Source organism: Mya arenaria, chromosome 9, assembly GCF_026914265.1.
Source record: "Mya arenaria isolate MELC-2E11 chromosome 9, ASM2691426v1".
Classification (NCBI taxonomy): Eukaryota; Metazoa; Mollusca; class Bivalvia; order Myida; family Myidae; genus Mya; species Mya arenaria.
Window position 1 is genome coordinate 26,722,871 of NC_069130.1, and position 26,365 is coordinate 26,749,235.

Sequence of the window (26,365 nt, forward strand, 5' to 3'; positions counted from 1 at the left end):
ATACTTAAATACTGTTTAGAGAACATAATATAACTTCCTGTAAGTTTACTTCCGGTTTTCAAGGTTCCCGCAAAATTAGCTGTAAAAGTAAATAGAAGGTAACTGAGAACTTGTAACAAAGTGTTATGTTGAAATTCAGTTGAAAAAATATCGAATATAGAAAACACTTCATTATAAAACCCCAGAAATTTACGTTGCCATTGCTGTACCTGTTATTAAAAATGTTAATATAAAACATTTTTTACTTTCTGGTCTGACAACATTGTCACATGTACGTATTCTGTACAGTACTGGTGCATATATATTTAAATGTAAAACCCAACAGCTTTATTTTTTGTGTTTTTCAATGTCTGCCTGCGCCTATTTGCTGCATTACGGCTTGACCTTGCTGTCTCGCCATCTTGCCTTAAATTACATGTCATACACAAAAGTGAGAGATTGTATGCCCAAACGAGTGCAGGGATAATTCTAGTAAGCGATTTCCGCAATATCTCGCATAAAAATCACTTAAATGCGAGATATTCTCGTGCTTGATCGCAGTTTGTGTATTTTGTGCCTTTTCCCTTTTGTTGTTTTACAAAATAAAGCATCGTAGTCGCAGATAGCTTCTTGTTTATATTTATTGAATTACTCACAAATTGCCTCCCATACATTGAATGCATTTGTCTTATCGAATGTTTTGATCGATATTGTCCACGCACTAAGTCTTGTTTTCAAGCGTTTTTGTGACCCGGAATAACTTTGTTTACGCGGGTTACCACTGCATTTTAAATACGTCTACAATATCGGAAGCATCAAAATGTCTAATCAGAAAACGTTGTTTGCATTCCTTGAAAAAAGCCTCTGGACCAAAATAAAATACCAGTTCAGATGAAAACAACAATGGAAAGCCTTCATCTTTCAAAAAAGTCAATGCACCTTTCAGCAAAAATGGCTTAATCCTATTTTTTGCTCAAATATAAGGAGTACGAATGTTCATGCTGTCTGAACTGTTAACAAGTGTTTCCTTCTAGTCAAACAAGTGTATATATTATATCTATATACCTATATATTGTAAATTTGTAAATATATTGATATTCATGAAACAAGTTACTGTTATGCATTGTTTTATCACTGCGTTATCCATGTATTATAAAAAATCTCACTGAAATTAAAATTCTCTCACCAATTTTGGACAAATGGGAGCAATTCTCTCATTGAAAATCTGACGTAGAATTATCCCTGGAGTGGGTTTGAACCCCGTACCTTATGACCTTCAGTTGACACCACATCCAAGTCACTATAAAAGCTAGCCCAACAGAAAGGCTGTTGGAAGTGCCCTAAACAGCTGACATTAGATTCCCAGGGTTCCCGCTGGCGATTGCCATCGTCGCCATTTGCGACAAAATCCCAAAAGTGGCAACAACTTTTCAAATTTGGTGAATTTATGGAGACGATTTTTTTTTTTTAAATATTATCTTAAAATGACGTAAGCAGTGCCCATGCAGCCTGCATTGATAATCGATTCTGTCACTGTCATATATCAAGCGCATCTGCTGGTGCGACAACAAATCAGATAATTAGGGCAAGCAGTCACAACCCAGTCAACACCTCGCTAATTATTGCAGAAATTTATTGCTTTCACGGATTAACCAAGCCATCCCTTAGTATGTCTCTTATTAGCAAACAATTTTAAGATTTAGCTCAACAGCTTTGTTGTTGCGTAATTAACGGGTTAGTTTTAAAAATGCAATTTTCGGTTGTCGGAAAGACACGTGATATTTCATAATGACGTTTACGTGCTAAAAATAGATTTGCTTTCGGTTTTGTCGCAATTTGTAATTGCTATAAATGCAGCAATTTAGGGGTTTGAAAAGTGTTAAAAAGATTAACAGAAGTCATTGGGTATGCTTACAAATAAATAGAACTACATCCCATTTGATAAGGCTTCCAATTACTTGGCTGGAGTAAAGAGTAGACACTATTTTATTCGGACAGTATGGCCTTAGTTTGACAATGTATATATTTCTTTAAAGTTTCCATTTATTTTAAGTTTATCTCATAATTGAATTTTTTAATTCTATGACACTTTTGTATGCAGGCATTCGATTGAAATCAACATATATGTATATGTCGCATTTTTGGCAATATTTCTTTTTTTTTATTTATATACTTGTCCATATATTTTGTCAATAGAATAACAATTTGCTAATATCTTATGCTTCATGTACAACAATATTATATTATGTTCTGCACGACAATGTGCTAATTAAATGCAATTTAAGGCTCTGAAAATGCTTAAAACCCATGAGCTTAAGGGGGCTTCGCCCCCTCTGAACCCCCACAAGGGCGCTGCCCTGTACCTGTAAGGGGGCCTGTCGCAGCCCCCCTTAACCCCCTGCAAAAAAGTGGCGACAACTTTTTAGAATCCAGGGGGAACCCTGACTCCTCTCTTGTTTTACCTTTTTGGGACCAGACTTGAACCCCCTAAACCTGAATGTACTGACCTGTACAGGTTCCGTTACCACCCCTTTACATTTATGTGCTACCGAATTACTTCTGACACCATTTAAGGCTCATAAGCAAGGCTATTGGAAGTGCCCTGTACTGCTGACACTACATTTGTTTGGTTTGACGCAGCAGCAATTTGAAACCCCTAACCTAAAGCATATGATACGAACAAGTAGTTGCCTGTGGCCTCTGCTGTGTATTGTCAAACCCCTGTGGTAAAACTGTCTTGATCTTGAAAAATTAAACATTTTATTGACTGTTTATCACTCCATGATTTGTGGTATGAATCATTATACAGACTGAGATACATGTATAACTTTGACAATATGTCCGCTCACTTACAAAGTTAAATTTTCTCTAGGGTTCTAAAAATGGAATGATTGGTAACATTTTACTAAGAAATAAAAATTTCACCCTTAAAGTTCAGACATGTTCAAACCCTATTAAATGTGAAATGTATGCATATACCGCACTTTCATTGCAAATGAAAATAAAAAATGCATCTAACAAGCACAACAATCTTACCAGTTAGTCCAACTTATACTAGAAATCCATCAAAACTACCAACGTTTACGTCATCATTGTTAACTTTTAAATCTTAACTACGGTACTCTTAAAACTTTTAGAATACGCATGTGATCTCTTGTATTTGAAATAAGATTTGTGACAATTGTTTCAGCATTACTTGTTTGAATTAAATATATGAACACATCAAAACATATTTCATATTTCGAAGTCCACAACTGTAAAATTAACAGTTGTTAAGTTTTTGATAAAGTTCTGAACAATTTTCCCATTATATGCACTGACAACATATATCATAATTTCTCGGCCATCTTTGACAAGATTGGGATGGACTTCTTTACATGAAAAAGCCAAGTGTGTTTGGAAGTCAAAAAGTGCTCGTTTTAAAAAAAAATGCAGAAATTCACAAGCATATTTGTGCAACATGAAGCCCCAATCATTCGCAGTTTAGGCACTGAATGCATGAGCTCACATTTCATTGCTGCCTTCATTACATCTAATGTAGAACTGTTTGTATGAATTATTGCATGTCTAAAACTTTCCTGCATTTTTGTAGAGACATTTATTAAACATGAACAACAGTTGTCTGGGCTTATTACTTTTTTATACAAATGTGGGATGGTGTGAGGGGAAGTGACGGCCATTGACACATACGTGTAGTTGACAAGCGGAATCGGACCGACCTGAACTATAGTTTGATAATCAGCGATGTTGTCCCAGTCCCTAAAGAGTTATTGTCATTGAATTTCTTTTTTATTAAACACAAAATTTATGTTGTCCCCACTGTAGCTTGAGGAGCTTTTAAAAGTTTTATCAGATAATCACTGAACTTATGAATAGACATCTAATATTTGTCACCAATCTCAAAAACAAAAGATAATTTTTTTTGGGCAGAATATCTCAATAACTTGCTATGTTGCCCATGTCATTTCAGAGTTATGGTCCTTCAAACTTAAAACATTTGTTTGTAATTATTTTGATGTACTGTCAGTACATAATTTTAACAGCTTGCCATTCTTGTTCTGACATGTAGAGACTAATTCGCCCAAGAATCACCTGGTACCTTGCCTATCAAGCTCCGAAGACCGGTTACAACAGATTTTAATTAAACAAAGCATTTTATCATTTCAGTCGTGAGATTCAATGAGTGGTCAGCCAGACCAGGTGAACGGTAATGGAGTTGGAGAGGAGGAAAAGGTTGCCATCCTTGATGCAGGGGCACAGTATGGCAAGGTAACCCAGAAAATTCAGAGATGATCATATCCCTCTTTTCAGATGATTTTCTCGTTTAAGGTCACAAAACTTTGATATTAGTTTTTAAGTTGTTGCACTTAATGTGATCTGGACAAAATTGGTAATATTTCAAAGGCAGGATAGTGTCATTCCTTTATTATTTTACTGGTTTCCTCTCTTCAATATTGTGTGTTGGCATCCCTGGAAATTCTGTCTGATGTTAGTGAGGGGCAATTTAATACCATGTATGACTAGAGTCACTAGATACCATTCATTTGAATCAGCCGTCATTGTGCTATTTTTGGATAGATACATTAACTGACATCTGTCACTTTATTCTACAAATTCACCATTGATGTATGATATTCTGTCATTTTTTTTCACACTCATGTGCCATTACTGAGACAGTTTTTCCTGATAAGAAAAACTTAAGTAAAAAAAAAAGTAAAGTTTTATAGTCAACAAATGGCCAAGACAAAGATTGTCTTACAGTGAGAACAGCTTAATTGTTTTATGTTTCAAATTAGGATGAGCATTTCTCTGCCTGTAATTAAGACCGTGGTGAAAGCACTAAAAATATGAAATCATATCTAAAATGTGATTCTGTGTTGTAATGTTAGCAGTACCATTACTGTCTTTTTAAGGTGATAGACCGAAGGATTCGAGAGCTGAAGGTTGAAACAGATGTGATCCCACTGGATACTCCAGCTTTTGTGCTGAAGGAAAAGAAATACAAGTATGTACACTTTGCAACTGACATTTTGCTTTATTTTTTTCCTTCTTCATCTTTATGCGTTTTTCTGAAGTGTCATGCGATAATTAGGTCTTAACTGCACAATTACATTAATTAAAATTTAAATGATACATGTGACCAGAATTTTGTAAACACCATGGAGCAGCAGTTCCTCAAGTTATATTTTTAATATTTGATTAAAAAATCACTAGATATTCACCCAATGTTTTTATTATAGTCCATCTTTGGAACAACAATTAAGCTGAGTACAAAACAATATTCTTTTATCAACCTTGCAGGGCGATTATCATAACAGGAGGGCCGACTTCAATAAATGATGAAGATGCCCCCCTTTATGATGCAGAAATATTCAACATCGGGCTTCCAGTACTAGGCATCTGCTATGGTTTCCAGGTACAGGTTCATTTCTTCAAAATCCCACAGGCATTTTTGTAGTCATCCTACATACATGTCAGATGTTCTTTTAAAAATATGAAGTGAATGATACGAATGAGTCAACTTATTTAGCTAATCCATTTAAACATATAACCTCGGGGAAAAGGCAATTTTAAAATATGCCACCCCCTTTCAGAAGCAAATTTACCCCTTCAGGGTCCAAATTAGCGTAAAAATACACCCACCTATATACTATTAAAATGATTGCATTCACTCTGCTGTACTTTTGTTTGAGGCATCCCACAGGTTAGATATTCTGATAAGTAGGTACTGGGAACTAACTTCAAAATAGTCATTGAATTTCAACTTTTGACTCCCTTAAATAATGAAACAATTGTTATTCTCATTGCTCTTGTTTCTGAATTTGATGTTCAGATGATGAATGCTCAATTTGGAGGCAAGGTGGGTCAGAAAGCAGCCAGGGAGGACGGTCAATTCAGCATTCAAGTGGACAACAAATGTCCGTTGTTCAGGTAAGTTTATACTTGTTTAGTTTGGCTTGAGTGTAAAGGCAGCTAGACGCTGATTAGATTCACTCTCAGGCTCATTTCTTATGAAGGAACATGTAGTGTTGATTTTGAGAGTCCACAAAAAGAATATTCACATGGTTGGACTCGCAACCTCTTGGAAGAGAGACCAACATTTTTACCACTATCACTTACTTAATAAATATATATGTACATAGTTTATACTGAATATTTTGCATTTTTCTCTTGGGTTATTAAAATGATTTACAATTGCATGAATCTTTGTAATTTATGTTAATAAACTAATGTAATATCAGTAAGTTTGTAAGTTGTCTAAACAAAATAATTATTATCCGTACAAAAAGCAATCGATTGTAAAACTAAATTCTGTTCTTTCTTTGAAGTGGCCTTGAAGAAGAACAAGATGTCCTCCTGACACATGGTGACAGTGTAGAAAATGTTGCTGAGGGGTTTACGACTGTGGCCAAGTCTGGGGACATTGTAGCTGGTAAACGAGCAGGCTTTTAGTTTAAAGTGACTTACATGTTCTTTAGCTTGATTGCAAAGACAGCCCTTTGTCTGTTTTCTGGGGAGAAACCAGTACTGGTGTGCAGTTTGAGAAGTCAATAGATGTAATTATTTTCTGGTTACCGTATTGCATGTTACCACATTCAATTATGCCAATGTTCCAGCAAATACATCATTTATTGTATTGCAACCTTCGACATGTGTTCCCAACTAACCAACCTACTTAATAAATGAAGTAGGATCACTCTGTCTTGCATATAAAACCAATTATTGATCTTTTTTATTATTATGCCCAGAAAGGGTGGGGGTGGGGGGTACGAAGGTACTCAACCATCAAACGTACTTCAATAATCCAGTATATGAACTCTTTTTTTTGCATATAATGAAAATTTGCCCCTTTAGTATTTGATTAAAAATATTCCTCCGAACACAACAATCATATCTTTTTCAGCCATTGCCAATGAAGAGAAGAAGCTGTATGGTGTTCAGTTTCATCCAGAGGTAGACTTGTCCACAAACGGCAAACAAATAATGGAGAACTTCCTTACTCTGGCTGGTTGTCATTTCTCATTTACAATGGCGTCCCGTGAGATGGAATGCCTGGAGTATATCAAACAGACTGCTGGCAGTCATAAAATACTGGTATGTTGTTAGACAGAGAGAGATACTGGCAGTCAAAAAATGCTGGTATGCTGTTAGAGAGGTGTTTACAGTAAAAAAAATACTGGTATGTTGATAGAGAGGGATGCTTGCTTCCATAAAATACTGGTATGTTGTTAGAGAGGGATGCTTGAAGCCATAAAATACTGGTATGTTGTTAGAGAGGGATGCTTGCAGCCATTAAGTACTCGTATGTTGTTCAAGAGGGATACTTGAAGCCATAAAACACTGGTATGTTGTTCAAGAGGGATGCTTGAAGCCATAAAATACTGGTATGTTGTTAGAGAGGGATACTTGAAGCCATAAAATACTGGTATGTTGTTAGAGAGCAGGGTTCGACACTAACGGTAGTCCGAGACTACCAGTTTTGTGCTCTGACTACAAGAAAGTTTAAGGCAATCGTCCGTCGGACTACTATAAAAAGTAAATATGACATCAGGTAATTGAGCATAAAATCTTTATTACGCTTAAACTTGCGTAAAACGTTTTGCTAAAATTTTTAAAAAGCTGAGTATCACCAGTAAATACTCATTCTAAAGTTTGCCGAAGATGGCCGAGCAGTTCCGGACAACCTGGACTGTTAAGCGAGTTTCGCCCGCAATTTGTTTAGCCTTTCGATCAATATTTAAACCAGTCTGTAGAATGTCTTTATTTAGAAAGGGAAAAACCATTTTGCACTGTTACATGGTGTGTTTTAATCGTTAGTCACATGAAACTCTGCCAGTGTCAGCGAGGTTGATTTGGGTTAAAAATGAGGTAGAATTTCTAGATCCCTTGCATTTTCAGTCAGAAACAATGATAGATACGATGTTAGCAAAAACTTGATGGTTGTTATTATTTTTAGATATTCTGAAAATATGTCATGGTTATTTATTTATCGTTTAGAGTATTGTCAAATGTCGGCGTTTTGATATAGCAGGCAGAAGGAACATAATGTATGGCTTGTGAAATATTTTAACTGGCTTTTAGAAGAGCAACTTAAAAAATAATCATACTGCTCAAAAAGGTCTAATTCAGTGTAAGTGCAGACGACGGCAGAAATTGTGTGCGTTAATTTTCGCGCCAAAATGTCGTAACATTTTAAACATTGAAGTTAGAGCCAATAACAATTCTTTCCTAATAAATTAATTACAATTTGGGAATTAATTTCATTATATTTTTAAAGCATTATTGTATGTCGTTTTAAAAGATTAACTAAGACTACTGAATAGTAGGATGCCAATATTAATTATCAAATATTGCTGATCAGTAGGAAGTCTGTCATTTGTGCGGTATCTTAGCAACGATCTCGGTCGAGGTGTCAATTGATTTATTGCACCATTTTCCTGAAAGTGACAGATTATGGGGTATTTTAGCATGGTTTTTAGATTTTTATTCTTGGGTATTTTAGCATGGGTTTTAGACTTTTTAAGGTTTTAAAATAAAAGGCCAAACATTGTTTTGAAGAATGTGGAAATTTTAAGATTGAGACACTGATAAGAAACATGACCAATCAAAGGGTTATTCTGACAATGTTTTAATGGGAAGTCTTACAAAACACTAAAGGAATCTGTTGCAGGCTTGCATTATTTTTGGACTACCAGAATTTTTGCTGGACTACCTGGATTTCAGATCCAGTAGTCCGAGGGACTACCTTGTGAAAAATGTTAGTGTCTAACCCTGGAGAGGGATGCTTGAAGCCATAAAATACTGGTATGTTGTTAGAGAGGGATGCTTGAAGCCATAAAATACTCGTATGTTGTTCAAGAGGGATGCTTGCAGCCATAAAATACTCGTATGTTGTTCAAGAGGGATACTTGAAGCCATAAAATACTGGTATGTTGTTCAAGAGGGATGCTTGCAGCCATAAAATACTGGTATGTTGTTAGAGAGGGATGCTTGAAGCCATAAAATACTGGTATGTTGATAGAGAGGGATGCTTGCAGCCATAAAATACTGGTATGTTGATAGAGAGGGATTCTTGAAGCCATAAAATACTGATATGTTGTTAGAGAGGGATGCTTGCAGCCATAAAATACTGATATGTTGTTAGAGAGGGATGCTTGCAGCCATAAAATACTGATATGTTGTTAGAGAGGGATGCTTGCAGCCATAAAATACTGATATGTTGTTAGAGAGGGATGCTTGCAGCCATAAAATACTGATATGTTGTTAGAGAGGGATGCTTGCAGCCATAAAATACTGATATGTTGTTAGAGAGGGATGCTTGAAGCCATAAAATACTGATATGTTGTTAGAGAGGGATGCTTGCAGCCATAAAATACTGGTTTGTTGATAGAGAGGGATGCTTGAAGCCATAAAATACTGGTATGTTGTTAGAGAGGGATGCTTGCAGCCATAAAATACTGGTATGTTGATAGAGAGGGATGCTTGAAGCCATAAAATACTGGTATGTTGTTAGAGAGGGTTGCTTGAAGCCATAAAATACTGATATGTTGTTAGAGAGGGATGCTTGCAGCCATAAAATACTGGTTTGTTGATAGAGAGGGATGCTTGAAGCCATAAAATACTGGTATGTTGTTAGAGAGGGATTCTTGAAGCCATAAAATACTGATATGTTGTTAGAGAGGGATGCTTGCAGCCATAAAATACTTGTATGTTGTTAGAGAGGGATGCTTGCAGCCATAAAATACTGGTATGTTGATAGAGAGGGATGCTTGAAGCCATAAAATACTGATATGTTGTTAGAGAGGGATGCTTGCAGCCATAAAATACTGATATGTTGTTAGAGAGGGATGCTTGCAGCCATAAAATACTGGTATGTTGATAGAGAGGGATGCTTGAAGCCATAAAATACTGGTTTGTTGTTAGAGAGGGATGCTTGCAGCCATAAAATACTGATATGTTGTTAGAGAGGGATGCTTGAAGCCATAAAATACTTGTATGTTGTTAGAGAGGGATGCTTGAAGCCATAAAATACTGGTATGTTGATAGAGAGGGATGCTTGCAGCCATAAAATACTGGTATGTTGATAGAGAGGGATTCTTGAAGCCATAAAATACTGATATGTTGTTAGAGAGGGATGCTTGCAGCCATAAAATACTGATATGTTGTTAGAGAGGGATGCTTGCAGCCATAAAATACTGGTTTGTTGATAGAGAGGGATGCTTGAAGCCATAAAATACTGGTATGTTGTTAGAGAGGGATTCTTGAAGCCATAAAATACTGATATGTTGTTAGAGAGGGATGCTTGCAGCCATAAAATACTGGTATGTTGATAGAGAGGGATGCTTGAAGCCATAAAATACTGGTTTGTTGTTAGAGAGGGATGCTTGCAGCCATAAAATACTGATATGTTGTTAGAGAGGGTTGCTTGCAGCCATAAAATACTGGTATGTTGTTAGAGAGGGATGCTTGCAGCCATAAAATACTGGTATGTTGTTAGAGAGGGTTGCTTGCAGCCATTAAATACTGGTATGTTGTTAGAGAGGGATACTTGCAGCCATAAAATACTGGTATGTTGTTAGAGAGGGATGCTTGCAGCCATAAAATACTGGTATGTTGTTAGAGAGGGATGCTTGCAGCCATAAAATACTGGTATGTTGATAGAGAGGGATGCTTGAAGCCATAAAATACTGGTTTGTTGTTAGAGAGGGATACTTGCAGCCATAAAATACTGGTATGTTGTTAGAGAGGGATGCTTGAAGCCATAAAATACTGGTATGTTGATAGAGAGGGTTGCTTGCAGTCATAAAATACTGGTATGTTGTTAGAGAGGGATGCTTGCAGCCATACAATACTGGTATGTTGTTAGAGAGGGTTGCTTGCAGTCATACAATACTGGTATGTTGTTAGAGAGGGATGCTTGCAGTCATGACCACCCTGATATGTGGCTAGAGTGGCATTAATGTTGTTTGAATCACATTATTGACATGACCACCCTGATATATATTCATAACTGTTCAACCAATAGAGAGATTCACCCACATGATAAGGCTAGGAAACCAGAACCATGTACATTTTATGTTGCAAGATACTTCCTGCCATTGACCAAATGATTAATGCACATGACATGGATACTGTACCGGGTATATATTGTTTTTTGTTTTTTTAATAAAGAAGGTAATTATTGCGGGCAGTCATTACTCATATCATTTCTAAAAAGGCCTCAATAATTCTATCATGTAATGAAAGGGACTGTAATCTTGTACTAGCACAACTGAATAGAATTATTTTATAGTCAGATGGGCACTCATCCATTCCTGAATTTGCAGGAATGCCAACAAAAAAAGTAATTTAGCGATCCAAATGTAATGAATGTTATATATATATAATATCTATTGTCATAGATTTCATGGCAGAAATTCTGTTTTGTCAAAGTTTCATGGAAATAGGCTGTCAACTCAATTATAACAATGTTTACAGTTGGTGTTCTGTATTCATTTAGTGGACTCCAAAGTGGTTGGGAATATAGAATAATTTGAGGCATAACAAAACAATGTGATCAAAGCTATGTTTGCACTAGCTAGTTCAAGGTCAAGGTCATTGTACAAGGTCGCGATTTGAGCCTTGCATTTTGTGTATTCTCCGTATCTGCTATATTTATTGAAGGATCCTTATGAAATTCCAGTTACAAGTACTGTTCACATAGCTCAGTTCATTACACAAAAAAGACAAAATGAAGAAGACATAAACAACTCCCCTGCTTCTAACATCTCTTTCTTTTTGTGACTAATGTATATTAGCTGTCATTACGACTGTCTGATTTTGCTTTTTGATATTGTCAGGTGATGAACCCAAAAGTCTATAGAATGTGCAGATAGATAAGATGATCATTCAAATACTCTCAAATTATCCTATGATTAAAAACTGTTTCTTACCCTAATTACAGATGTTGCTCAGCGGTGGAGTTGACTCGACAGTTTGTGCAGCCCTCCTACACAAGGCCCTTCCAGATGACCAGGTTATAGCCCTGCACATTGATAATGGCTTCATGCGCAAACATGAGAGTGAGCAAGTGGAGAAATCCCTCAATAACATTGGTCTGCATGTCAGAGGTAAGAACAATAATTTAAAGGATTTCATGGAGATTTAGAATAAACGTTTACAAAAATGTAAATGTGACGAGTTAAGGTTTTCTTTCTCAAGTGTCACATGGTAAAAAACCTTGAATTTATTAACTGATTACTTTATCCCAACTTTTTATGCCCCCTTTTGAAAAAAGTGGGGTATATTGTTTTGCACATGTCGGTCGGTCTGTCTGTCTGTCTGTCTGTCTGTCGGTCGGTCGGAATACCAAATGGTTTCCGATCAATAACTTGAGAACGCTTTGACCGAGGGACCTCATACTTGGTATGTGTATTGGTCATCACCAGCAGATGAACCCTATTGATTTTGAGGTCAGTGGGTCAAAGGTCAAGGTCAGTGTGACCTTTACATGAAAAACGGTTTCCGATCAATAACTTGAGAACGCTTTGACCCAGGAACCTCATACTTGGTAGGTGTATTGGTCATGACCAGCAGATGAACCCTATTGATTTTGAGGTCAGTGGGTCAAAGGTCAAGGTCAGTGTGACCTTAACATGAAAAACGGTTTCCGATCAATAACTTGAGAACGCTTTGACCCAGGAACCTCATACTTGGTAGGTGTATTGGTCATGACCAGCAGATGAACCCTATTGATTTTGAGGTCAGTGGGTCAAAGGTCAAGGTCAGTGTGACCTTAACATGAAAAACGGTTTCCGATCAATAACTTGAGAACGCTTTGACCCAGGGACCTCATACTAGGTAGGCTTATTGGTCATGACCAGCAGATGAACCCTATTGATTTTGAGGTCAGTGGGTCAAAGGTCAAGGTCAGTGTGACTGTAAGCTGAAAAAAGGTTTTCTGATTGTCCATATTTTAATTTCATCTTCTGTCTATTTTGTTATTGTTCTTCTTTTAGTGGACAATAAACACAATTTTTTATTATACCCCCCAAAACAAAGTTTGGGGGGGTATACTGGAATCGGGTTGTCCGTCCGTCTGTCCGTCCGTTTTTTTTTTGTCCGGGATTCATCTTTGTCGTTATTGAACAAATCTTTTTCAAACTTTCAAATATTAATGACCATGATGTAAACCTGTGCCTCCGTGGATTTGGTCAGAGTCGCATGATCCTGAGTGGAGTTGTGGCCCCTTAATGAGTTAAATTGGGCAAAATTAGCTTTGTCCAGGATTCTTCTTTGAAGCTATTGAGCAAATCTTTTTCAAACTTTCAAATATTAATGGCCATGATGTAAACCTTTGCCTCCATGATCCTGAGTGGAGTTGTGGCCCCTTAATGAGTTAAATTGGGTAAAATTAGTTTTGTTCGTCCTACTCCTTCGTCATTTTTGAATGAATCTTTTTCAAACTTTTAGCCATGGTGAGAACATTTGCCCCTGTGATTGTGGTTGGAATCACATGATCATGTCTCCAATTATGGCCCCTGAATAAGTTAAAATAGGCAAAAATTATACAGCTTTGTCTAGTTGTTACTAAAAATAGAAAAACGGTTTCCGGACGATAACTCATGAAAGGCTAGACAGATTTGAACAATTTTTGGTACACAGGTGTAACATCAGAAGATACAGGTCAAGTTCGATATTGGGGCTGGTGGGGCCAAGGTCAAGGTCATTGTTACTAAAAATAGAAAAACAGTTTTCGGACAATAACTCATGAAAGGCTAGACAGATTTGAACAATTTTTGGTACACAGGTGTAACATCAGAAGATACAGTTTGGTACACAGGTGTAACATCAGAAGATATAGGTCAAGTTCGATATTGGGGCTGGTGGGGCCAAGGTCAAGGTCACTGTTACTAAAAATAGAAAAAACGGTTTCCGGACGATAACTCATGAAAGGCCTGACAGATTTGAACAATTTTTGGTACACAGGTGTAACATCAGAAGATACAGCTCAAGTTCGATATTGGGGCTGGTGGGGCCAAAGTCAAGGTCACTGTTACTAAAAATAGAAAAACGGTTTCCGGATGATAAATCATGAAAGGCTTACAGATTTGAACAATTTTTGGTACACAGGTGTAACATTAGAAGATACAGGTCAAGTTTGATATTGGGGCTGGTGGGGCCAAGGTCAAGGTCACGGTTACTAAAAATAGAAAAACGGTTTCCGGACGATAACTCATGAAAGGCTAGACAGATTTGAACAATTTTTGGTACACAGGTGTAACATCAGAAGATACAGGTCAAGTTTGATATCGGGGCTGCTGGGGCCAAGGTCAAGGTCAATGTTACTAAAAATAGAAAAACGGTTTCCGGACGATAACTCATGAAAGGCTAGTTTTTCTTGTCAGCAGTGTAACTTCTACATTACTCAACATATTTAAATAAAACAGTACATGCATGATAAAAGAAGATGCAGTTTGCAGTAACCTTGGAGTTATGGCCTCTTTTCAAAGGAATGGTTTGCCATTTCTGTGTCCAGGCGGCATTTGGGGGTATTCGTCACTACTGTGACAGCTCTAGTATTTCTTACTTTTTTATAATTCCATAACTTTTTTTTTCCAATATTTAAAATCTAATAAATTCACAAATAATTGGGTATGGGTTGTCTTTCTAATACAGCTAAATTAGCCTTGGAAACAACAGATTAGGTTGTTTTTTCCAGCATATTGGGAAGAGGGTCATAGCCTTTTAATTGAAAAAATGAGATGTTTTGCCAAAAATAAGAATTTTCCACTTGTTTTCATGAAATTAACAAAAATCGTGCAAGAAATAAACAGGGGAAGCAAAATTCTGTTGTTTCAGTTTTAGAAAACATGAATACTTCTATCTCTTTCCTTTAGTGATAAAAGCCTCCCACCAGTTTTACAATGGTCGGACATACATCTCAAGTAGCGCTGAAGGCAAGAAGCGGAGAACTAACACGCTTTGTACAACTGTGGACCCAGAGGAGAAACGGAAAATCATTGGAGACACATTCATGAAGGTGGGTTTAAGCACAGCTTATTTAGACTAGATTGGAAAGATAAACCATATCCTTTAAATTGGGAGTTTTTGTGGCTCTTTGTTAAAAATTTGAAAATTGAGTCAAGAAATTGCAGCCAATAAAGGAGTGTATTTTAATTAATTGATGCTATTTATAAGCTTTAATAGAAAAAAACAACTATTACTTTGTTAATTTTAAGCCAAAAACAACCTATTAAAGTCTTTTACTCAGACACACTGGGAATTTTAACATTTGATTTAGGAAAAATGAATTCTATCTTGAATTGCAACATAGCTGTCAAAAAAGCCCTTATAGGATCTTTTGTGGTTTCTTTATTAGTACAGTTGCATAGCTACATATAACCCTTGTAGGCCTAGGCCTTCAACTATTTTGAAAAATGACAAAATTTAAATAACCCCAAAATGCAAGAAAAACTAATAGCTACTCAAACACCTTAAACAACCTTAAACAACTGTAAAGTTTGTGTTTTTTTAACCAAAGCAAATTTGATGTTTATTTGAATTACGTTCAGGGTGTATTGCTTGATTTTATCGTAATCATTGCAAATATAATTAAGTGTGTGTAATGTGCATTTAAAAGTCCCAAAACTCACATAGGGTCATTGGGCCTACAAGTGTTTTTTTAGGCCTAGCTACACCCCTGACTTAATTATATGCAACAGTATATATAGTGTAGAGAGAAATGATGTTTACTGGGATCAAACCAAAGGATTGAATAGTTAAAATCATTATAACACCCATCCAGATACTCTGACTACCCAGGGATGTTCTTATAACTGATAAGCCATCTGGCAGTTTTATAACAAATTTGTTTATCACATATCTCTTATAAATTGACTGCAGGTAGCAAATGAAGTGATAGAGGAGCTGAGTCTACGGCCAGAAGATGTCTACCTCGGACAGGGAACGTTGAGACCCGATCTCATTGAGAGCGCCTCGGCACTCGCTAGCGGGAAGGCAGACGCAATCAAAACACACCACAATGATACAGATCTAGTCAGGGAGCTCAGAAATCAGGTAGACAGGATTGAAACTAAAAGGATCAAAATTGATTGATACAAGGGTCACTTAAATAATACATCTAGATACTGTGCATAAAACATTTTATAGTGATAGTAATCATATTTTTACAATCTCGAAAGTGATATAAATTTTCTTGTAATGTGCAAAGTTTCATTTAGGTACCTTAATTATCCCCCGCCTTGAAGAGGCGAGGGGATATAGTAATGGTAGGCGCGATTCCGTGTGTGTGCGTGCGTGCGCGTCCGTCCGTCCCATTCATTTCTTTGCATCTCCTCTTACTTTTCTCATGCGATTTCTACCAAACTTTCACAGATTGATGATCATAAAGTCAAGCAGCGCATATTGTCGGGCTTTTGCGATTAGACCATTTTTGAAAGAGTTATAGCCCTTTGTTTATTTTACATTTAAAATTGGTTTCTTCGCAACTCCTCTTACGTTTTTCATGCGATTTCTACCAAACTTTCACATATTGATGAGCATAAAGTGAAGCAGCGCATATTGTCTGGCTTTCCTGATTTGACCATTTTTGAAAGAGTTATTGCCCTTTGCTTATTTTACATTTAAAATTGGTTTCTTCGCAACTCCTCTTACATTTTTCATGCGATTTCTACCAAACTTTCACAGATTGATAAGCATAAAGTGAAGCAGCGCATATTGTCTGGCTTTTGCTATTCGACCATTTTTGAAAGAGTTATTGCCCTTTGCTTATTTTACATTTAAAATTGGTTTCTTCGCAACTCCTCTTACGTTTTTCATGCGATTTATACCAAACTTTTACAGATTGATGATCATAAAGTTAAGCGGCGCATATTGTCTGGCTTTTGCGATTTGACCTTATTTGAAAGAGTTATTGCCCTTTCTTATTTTTATGCATTTCTTATGTTCCTGAGAAACTACCCTTTCCATTGATTGGCTTTCGTTACAAAATATGTCCCCATGAGGCGGGGGATATAGCTGTCTGTGACCGCTCTTGTTCTGTTTGATGTAGTAATATTTTAAATCTGGTAAGTTAGCGCAAGAAGGCGCCACTTAATGGCTTCTATTGACATTGTATTCATATGTGCAAGAAAAACATTATTCATTTATAGAATAGGTATAGTGATAATCCCCTGCTGAAAAGCAAGGGAATATAGTTATGGTGTGTGTGTGTGTGTGACAGTCGCACATGTTTTTGTCGGAAGCATAATTTAAAAAGTATATTTAGGTCCTGCAACTTTGGGTGTTGTGGACATACCGTATGTGATGTTTTTGTTTGCTTAAATGAATGGCAGATATTTGACAAACCCCAAGGTAGCGTGAGGAAAAAAACAAGCAAAAAACACTGGTTATTTAATGCATTACATGTTTTATTTTCAACATCATGTCAATAAAGTAAATGTTACCAGGCAGGGTGTTGCTTAATAACTAAATGATATTTTGTGAGATGGGACTGATATATTGAAATGTTTTTATCACTAGGGAAGAGTTGTTGAGCCCTTGAAGGACTTCCATAAGGATGAAGTGCGGGCAATAGGTCGGGACCTTGGGCTTCCAGCAGAGATGGTCAGCAGACACCCATTCCCAGGTACTCAAATTTAAGATACCATAATTGTACTAATGACTTAAAGTCATATAGTCAAGTTTATCAAGTTATATCTTGGTTTCTTACTCATTTTGTTCTTTGAAGAAAAACGTTAAGTCACAGTCTTAGTGTCAACATCCTTGGCCATCACTCCAAAACTGTTGAAGAGTTCTACATGAAACTTTGTATAGCAGTGGAGTTATGTATTTGTTGTAAGGCCCACAACTTTTATGGTAATAATTGTGGTGTTTTGAGTACCTGGGAAAAACAGGTGATTTTTAAGCATCAGATTTTTTGGTACCCATATTGATAATAGATTGGCATTTAGAATCTGAAGTGTATAAATGTAAGTAATGTTCTTTGCTATTTAGATTATACTATAATATGATGCAAACTATGGTGAAAAGAGGGTTCATGATGGTTCAGGTTGTGTGGCTTATCATCTGTAGACACATGTATGTTATAACATAAAAAATAAATGTACTTCTACTTACCATATCCTGCTGTATTCGGGAAAGGACCGCGACAAGTGGGAAAAAGTTCGTTTTGCGTCAATTTTGGAATTTTGATGCCTAAATGCATGACTAACACATTTTACATGACCTCGAAACATGATTTAATTCACTGCTAAATTGCCAACTGACACTTCTGCATACATTTTAACTTTCTGTTTGTACATGTGTTTGTGTGAAGTTCATATTTTTTATGGCTAATGGAATGAGGGCCAAGGCCCTATGAATTGTAAAAAGGCAACACAGTACACTAAATTGTGGTCCCATATTCCACCATATTCCAGGTCCAGGTTTAGCCATCCGGGTTTTGTGCGCAGAAGAGCCATTCATGTGTAAAGACTTCGCAGAGACAGCTGTTATCATCAAGTTCATTGCAGACTATGCATTAGCTTCCAAAACTGTAGGTTGTCAGAGTTCCCTAAGACTTTCATTTAAAATTTTACCCAATATTTATGTCTTTTTTGGGGGTTTTTTGGAAGAAAAAAGTTGAGGTATTGTCATCGTCTTGGGGTTACATTGTTGTATACCCCTTCACACTGTTACGCTGCACTCAAAATCTTAAACCTTGGCCATTACTCAAGAACAGTTAAAGATTTTCATCAATTGTGCTCACATGTTGCAAGAGACAATGCACACATGCGTAGCAAGGCCCATAAATCTGTCTGACTGAAAGAGACAGACAAGAGGTGGCATTTGTTCCCCAGATCTCTTGTCTTTTCTCTTAGTCTCGAACTATTGCCATGTGTAAGTGCTTAATATTTCATTGGTTTCATAACTTTGACTTTTAATTTAAAAATTTAATTTGTCATTAATATAAATAAAAAATCATTTGATGGATATGGCACCTTAAGCTCCTGAGCAATGTGTTTGTGATTCAAACAATTAAAGTAGAAATGAACACAGGCAAACCTTTTTCGGTTGCTATTTTTTTTTAAAACAGTTAGTACTAGAGAAATACACATTATTTTGGAAACAGTAAATAATAGGGAAATATTAAATGAAGACTATATTTTTCCTGGTTGTTTCAGCCTCATAACTTGATAGCCCGAATTAGCAAGAGTACGACCGAGAAGGAGCGGGGGTTTCTGGAGAGGTTCAGCGAGGAAGAAGCAATAACTGCCACCCTTCTGCCAGTACAAACAGTAGGGGTACAGGTACAGGCTGATATAGTGCATACATTACATTACATACATACACGTTTCTGGGCTGAGTTCTCAAACATTCTTACTTCTCTTATAGCAGCTGAACTAAATAGCTAATCCATCTATTCTTAGCCTGTCTTCTCTGGATAAAAAGGTGGAGTTAAGGTGTTATAAGTGATGTTGCAGAAAAGCATTATCCATGGCCTTAACTGTACAACCTTCAGGATATTCAAATAAAACTTGTCACACATGTTACAGGAGACTTTGCGTTCTTTAGTGTAGCTGGCCTGATAACTTTAGCTTTATCTTTGATAATTATGGAGTTGTGCCCCTTGTTTCACAACAGAGGTTTTCTCTCAGTTTTGTCATTTACTGTTCATGTCCATCTTTTGAAGAGAGTGAACATGTTTCAGTTAGATAACTGTTTATATATGCAGGAAACTTCCAAGGTTTCATTTTTCTAGGGTGACTGTCGCACCTACAGCTATGTGGCAGGTCTGTCGTTCAGGAAGGCAGCTAAAGACTTGAATTGGGACGACGTGATGACGCTGGCTAAGCTTATTCCTAGGATCTGCCATAATATCAACAGGTTTGAGGGTCTTACTAGTACAAGTATAAGTATACAGGGTTTGGCTGTGTTCTTACCTTATAAGCATAAATAATGCTTTCACGACCAAGCATAATTTTTTTTCATTTATGTTAAACAGTTGAGGTATTGTTATAGCCTTTTTGTCTGTGTTGTTGGCATGACTTTAAATTATCTAGCCTGGCATATTAATCAATAAAAAGGTCAAGATATTCAGTCTTAAAATTAGTTAAAAAGAGGCGTTTTCTCTTTATTGAAAGAGAAAGCAAGTATATTTATTGTTAAAGGTAATGCTTTCTCTTTTATATTAAAAGGGAAAGTAATCATTATTGTTCTCTTTCATTTCAGGATTGTGTACATATTTGGTGACCCAGTCAAGTTTCCTATAGAGGACATAACTCCCACTTATCTCACCGATGGGGTACTGAGTACCCTCAGACAAGCTGACTACCTGACTACAAAGGTGCTCATAGACTCAGACAGTGTCCATAAACTCAGCCAAATGCCTGTTGTGCTAGTTCCATTGCATTTTGATCGAGATCCCACGCAGCATAAGCCGTCTTGTCAGAGATCTGTGGTTATACGCACGTTTATGACGCACGATTTCATGACTGGAGTACCTGCCCAGCCAGACAAACACTTGCCATTATCAGTAAGTATAGAACTAAGTACATGCATTGTTGCCCTTGTGCAATAACTGAATTACTGCATGTATAGAAACGAGAGTAGATGTTGAGTTTTTGCATTAAGGTGACTGTACGCCATTATGCTTAAGTTCAGGGTTTTTTATGCCCCCGAAGGTGTGCATATTAAAATCTCACCGTCCGTCCGTCCGGCCGGCCGGCCGGCTCTGTAACTTCCCCTTGTATGGATAGATTTTAAAATAACTTGCCACATGTGTTCCACATACCAAGACGACGTGTAGTGTGCAAGACTCGTGTCCCTACCTCAAAGGTCAAGGTCACACTTAGTGTTTATTCACAATGGAGTGCTGCATATAAGGACATAGAATATAGGTTGTCGTGTCCGGGCTGTAACTTTCCCTTGTATGGACAGATTTTAAAATAACTTACCACATGTGTTCCACATACCAAGACGACGTGTCGCGTGCAAGACCCGTGTCCCTACCTCAAAGGTCAAGGTCACACTTAGTGTTTATTCACAATGGAGTGCTGCATATAATGACATAGAGTATAGGTTGTCGTGTCCGGGCTGTAACTTTCTCTTGTATGGACAGATTTTAAAATAAATTGCCACATGTGTACCACATACCAAGACGATGTGTCGTGTGCAAGACCCGTGTCCCTACCTCAAAGGTCAAGGTCACACTTAGCGTTTATTCACAATGGAGTGCTGCATATAAGGACATAGAGTATAGGTTGTCGTGTCCGGGCTGTAACTTACCCTTGTATGGACAGATTTTAAAATAACTTGCCACATGTGTTCCACATACCAAGACGACGTGTGGTGTGCAAGACTCGTGTCCCTACCTCAAAGGTCAAGGTCACACTTAGTGTTTATTCACAATGGAGTGCTGCATATAAGGACATAGAATATAGGTTGTCGTGTCCGGGCTGTAACTTTCCCTTGTATGGACAGATTTTAAAATAACTTACCACATGTGTTCCACATACCAAGACGACGTGTCGCGTGCAAGACCCGTGTCCCTACCTCAAAGGTCAAGGTCACACTTAGTGTTTATTCACAATGGAGTGCTGCATTATAATGACATAGAGTATAGGTTGTCGTGTCCGGGCTGTAACTTTCTCTTGTATGGACAGATTTTAAAATAAATTGCCACATGTGTACCACATACCAAGATGATGTGTCGTGTGCAAGACCCGTGTCCCTACCTCAAAGGTCAAGGTCACACTTAGCGTTTATTCACAATGGAGTGCTGCATATAAGGACATAGAGTATAGGTTGTCGTGTCCGGGCTGTAACTTTCCCTTGTATGGACAGATTTTAAAATAACTTGCCACATGCGTTCCACATACCAAGACGACGTGTCGCGTGCAAGACCCGTGTCCCTACCTCAAAGGTCAAGGTCACACTTAGTGTTTATTCACAATGGAGTGCTGCATATAAGGACATAGAGTATAGGTTGTCGTGTCCGGGCTGTAACTTTCCCTTGTATGGACAGATTTTAAAATAACTTACCACATGGGTTCCACATACCAAGACGACGTGTCGCGTGCAAGACCCGTGTCCCTGCCTCAAAGGTCAAGGTCACACATAATGTTTATTCACAATGGAGTGCTGCATATAAGGACATAGAGTATAGGTTGTCGTGTCCGGGCTATATCTTTCCCTTGTATGGACAGATTTTAAAATGACTTGCCACATGTGTTCCACATACCAAGTCGACGTGTCGCGTGCAAGACCCGTGTCCCTACCTCAAAGGTCAAGGTCACACTTAGTGTTTATTCACAATGGAGTGCTGCATATAAGGACATAGAGTATAGGTTGTTGTGTCAGGGCTGTTACTTTCCCTTGTATGGACAGATTTTAAATTCACTTGCTACATGTGTTCCACATACAAAGACGACGTGTCGTGTGCAAGACCCATGTCCTTACCTCTAAGGTGAAAGATACACTAATAAGTGTTTATTCACAAGGGAATTCTGAATATAAGGACATAACAGTGTAGGTTGTCAAGTATGGGTGGTATTTTTTTATGTTCAGAGGCAATTTAAAATAACTTGCCATATGTATTTGACACGTAAAGGCAAGATCAACTTTTCATGTACTGACCTTGTTCGTAGGTAAGAAAAATAAGCCTAGTTTTCCCCTAAAAATGAACATTTCCCTCCGATTATTTTTTTTTATTTTATTATTTTTTTTAGAAAGTCTACCTGTACAGGTTCATTTTCAACATCCTAATAAATCATGTGATGTTAAGTTTCTTTGATAATTGAACTCAGAAATCATTGATTTTCATCACATTCAGAGATCAGTGTATGAAATATTATCTGTCATGAATTATTGCAATTGATATTTCCACCCAAAGGATTGATATTTTTTGTGCCTTTTAAAAGGAAAATAAACTTATATTCAATCATTTCCTAATTCGCAGGAGACTAGACAGTCTTTTCTTTTAGCTGTAAAATTTCCCAATTTCGCTATTTTCACGACGTGAACGTGAGCCTGAGGTACATGTAATCTCCCCACCGAATAAAAAAACTAGAAGTCATGCTGAGGCTAATTTAGTGGAGGAGTTTAAGATCAGGAAAAAAAGAGAGGGATGGACTTGTAATCTAACAATCAAATATTATAAGAGGTATGATAGTAAACTAAAAATAAAAAATTAACATGCACATTTTCCCCCTTTTTGTACTAAAACGCCGCAAAATTTTCCCCTTCTCAAAGGCCCCAGGCCCGTCCCCTTTTTTAGAAAAAAAACCCTGAAGTTGTATGTACTTTATAAGTATATTTTGTTTAAAATAATACCATTATGCTTACATTTTGAAATGCTTAGTTTGTCAACATAAATTTGCTATTGAAACCAATACTATCAAAAAAAAAATTATTATACAGGTGCACCATTTTTTACAACTTTATTATTTTTTGTCTTGAAATAAGCCATTTTTTCCGTAAACATCTGCAAACCAATGATATAAGATTGCTGACAAAAAATCAGATTGCAGATTTTCATATTTCCATTCGAAAATTAATGTTTTATGGCTTAAACTGTTATATGATATGGTTTATAGAGATTATCGTTAAGATTATTCCTATCTTATGTATAAAATCTCTAAAAGAAGTAAATATTAAGCATATTGTTGAAATACAAAGAATAGTGATCTTAGCTGGAGTAATTAGGTCTAGGGCTTGCAGGTTTATGCTAATATCAACCTCGACAGTGTTAAAAACCTCATGTGCATTCATACTACATTATGTTTTCAGGTGATCGAAGACATGGTACGAGTGGTACAAGAAGTCCCTGGTGTGTCCCGAGTCATGTATGATCTCAGTTCCAAACCCCCAGGAACTACCGAGTGGGAATAGCCACATGGACATTGAATGTGATCACAAAATAGATCAGATACATGCATGCATAATGCTGTTTTTTCTTATATAAACATGCCGGCCTTTTTCTAGGCACCCCAAGGTTTTGTGACTGAAACCTCTTCCAAATAATTTTTACATGATCACTAAGTGTGCTAGATATTTTGGGAAATGCTATTTGAACTTAATGAAATTTTGATATGTGTCTAAGATTAATAAAAAGTGTCTAAATGATGGGTATATGGTGAATTCATGAAAAGTGCTTTACTACTGGTGCCATTCCATTAAGACTCCTAGGAGCAATGTTGATATTTTGAACAGTGCTGTACTGCTGTTGAATCTCTCCTACATGTACAAAAGTACGTCCAAGTTCACTCCTAGGAGCTGTAATTTTGAATTTGACCCTCGAGTCTTATGTAACACAGAGTATTGAAACTTGGCCAGTTTTTGTAAATGGTTTTGAATGTCCGACTTTTTGTGAAAATGAAATCTATACATTTATATGCTAGAAATGTGTACAGCCAATGACTTGTTGTACATGTATCTAACACAGGTGTGCTGCTTGTCAAAGGTTTATACCTCCAATATTCAAGTGTTAATTTAAGTAATCATCTTTTAGATATAGCTGTTTACGATCTGTTGATTCCATTTTAAAAAAATGTGCTATATTTAAAAGGCCTGGGGCGGTATTCATAAAACATTTTCTTAACCTTAGTATCTCTTAAGCACATGGTATAATAACTTTATAATATTTGAAATTCTCATCTTCAATAATTTGATTTAAAAAAAAATGCATACATTTATATTAAAAACACTCCTATTTTTTTTTCTAAATTGACTAAGAAATTCTATGAAATTGACTCAAGTTACGATTGACTTAAGACGTTTTATAAATACTGGTCCAGTTTCTTTCAGATACTGAGCTCCTAAGTTCAGTTGTACAATAACAGTTAAACCTCAATAAATGTCTGTATTAATCTTGTACACAAGAGCTGATACAATTTATAGATTACAATTATTAAATAAAATTGCTGATTGACAGCAGAATACCCAGTTTAATTAATTTTATTATTTTAACCAACTGTCATAGAAACATGTGCATCTTTAGAAAGTATCGTTTGTTTTTTATAACAGTTAGTGGGTTTAGTTAAAAGGGTACCTAACTTCTATTTTACGCTTTTCAAAAATGCAATTTTATGAAATAAGTTCATAAAAAATAGTTCTAGAATAAAACATTAATTTGAGCAGTTACTCAAAATAATGAGATTTTCTCAATTTTTTAATGACTAGTTATTGATGGTATTCATATTTATTGCTTAATAATATATTAGAGAAAGCGCTGTTAAAAAGAGGCAAACATTAACAATTTTGAATCTTACTTTGCTGTATTGTGGTAAATGAGTTCTGATCGACAATTGATTTAAATGTAAAAGAAAAATACATAAATTGGGACCACTTTCTGAGCTTTTTATGTTTTGAGGAAGAAAAAATACAAATACAGTATTTTTATTTTTTTTGAAGTTGTCAGCAACAAGTCTTGGAGAGGTATTGACGAACATTTAAGAGTCAAAACAGTGAAATTATCCAAGTGATAGGATTACAAAATAAAATGAAACAGATGTGTAAAAATATTTTTTTTTTAAATGTTAAAGGATAGTTATTATTACCTGCTTAAAAAGGAGAATGTCATTTTTCATCCACTGGACTCAATTTCACTGATGGAGTCACAATGAATGTCATAGTTTGTTCTATTGTGTTGTTTTGTCCTTATCCTGCATGTCCATTAAAGGGACTTGACACCAGATGGTTCCAAAATTGTCAATAACAACTTTTTGTCAAAAAAAGTCTAAAATTGCCAATACGAGCTAGTATGAGGCTGATAATAATCATTTTAAAAGATATTCTGTCACGGCATCAGCTGAGTTTATCCGTTTCAAAATAGCGCATAATGGTTCCCAGTTTATACTGTGTATATATAGCAGATACATATAATGACCCTATTTTTAAATTAGCTGAGATTTATGTCGAAGACAAACCCTGATTTTTTCATGAATTGGAGAAATATGCATAAACGATAATGTGTTATAAGCAATGTGATAGTTCAGTATTGAATTAAGACTCTATGTGTTGTACATAATGATATAAATTTTATTTTAGTTTTTGGCAATTTTTATCTTTTCTTGCAGTTGTATTATCTGGTGTTTATTCCCTTTAAACTAGCACTGTTTAAAACATTATCCTTGTTACTAGTGTTTGAAATGAAATCAAAGAAATAAATTGTTGAATACCAGTTGTGTCCGAGTGTGGTCTCAATAGTTCTGCATGGGATTGCATAATGTTATTGAAAGAAATGCTACAAGTGGGTTGGTGTCATCTCAAATTTAGAAGAGAATTCCTGAACATGGTTCTGACATCCACAAGATAGTTGGATATGTTGACTGTACGCGTCCTTGTGACTGATCTTATCTCTACACATGTACATGTAAATCTGTCTTATCTTCCAAAATGTACA

At 36.4% G+C, this 26,365-nt stretch overlaps 1 protein-coding gene across 1 annotated transcript; it reads left to right on the plus strand.

Moving 5' to 3' along the window:
• The first annotated feature begins 30 nt into the window (after positions 1-30).
• LOC128202922 (GMP synthase [glutamine-hydrolyzing]-like) lies at positions 31-26,143 on the plus strand. The gene is made up of 16 exons (XM_052904099.1): positions 31-98; positions 4,147-4,248; positions 4,893-4,984; positions 5,281-5,395; positions 5,813-5,910; positions 6,309-6,412; positions 6,884-7,074; positions 11,924-12,089; positions 14,859-15,001; positions 15,865-16,038; positions 17,503-17,608; positions 18,402-18,517; positions 19,146-19,271; positions 19,724-19,848; positions 20,194-20,497; positions 23,752-26,143. Exons 2-16 carry the CDS (start codon positions 4,159-4,161, stop codon positions 23,851-23,853), a joined length of 2,052 nt encoding a protein of 683 aa, XP_052760059.1. The 5' UTR covers positions 31-98; positions 4,147-4,158; the 3' UTR covers positions 23,854-26,143.
• Positions 26,144-26,365: the final 222 nt, after the last annotated feature.

Bases quoted from the DNA above. Each gene is read 5' to 3' on its own strand.
- LOC128202922 (XM_052904099.1), top strand. From the start codon at position 4,159: ATGAGTGGTCAGCCAGACCAGGTGAACGGTAATGGAGTTGGAGAGGAG. The intron at 7,075-11,923 runs GTATGTTGTTAG...CCCTAATTACAG, and splicing joins CTGGCAGTCATAAAATACTG to ATGTTGCTCAGCGGTGGAGT. The intron at 15,002-15,864 runs GTGGGTTTAAGC...AATTGACTGCAG, and splicing joins TTGGAGACACATTCATGAAG to GTAGCAAATGAAGTGATAGA.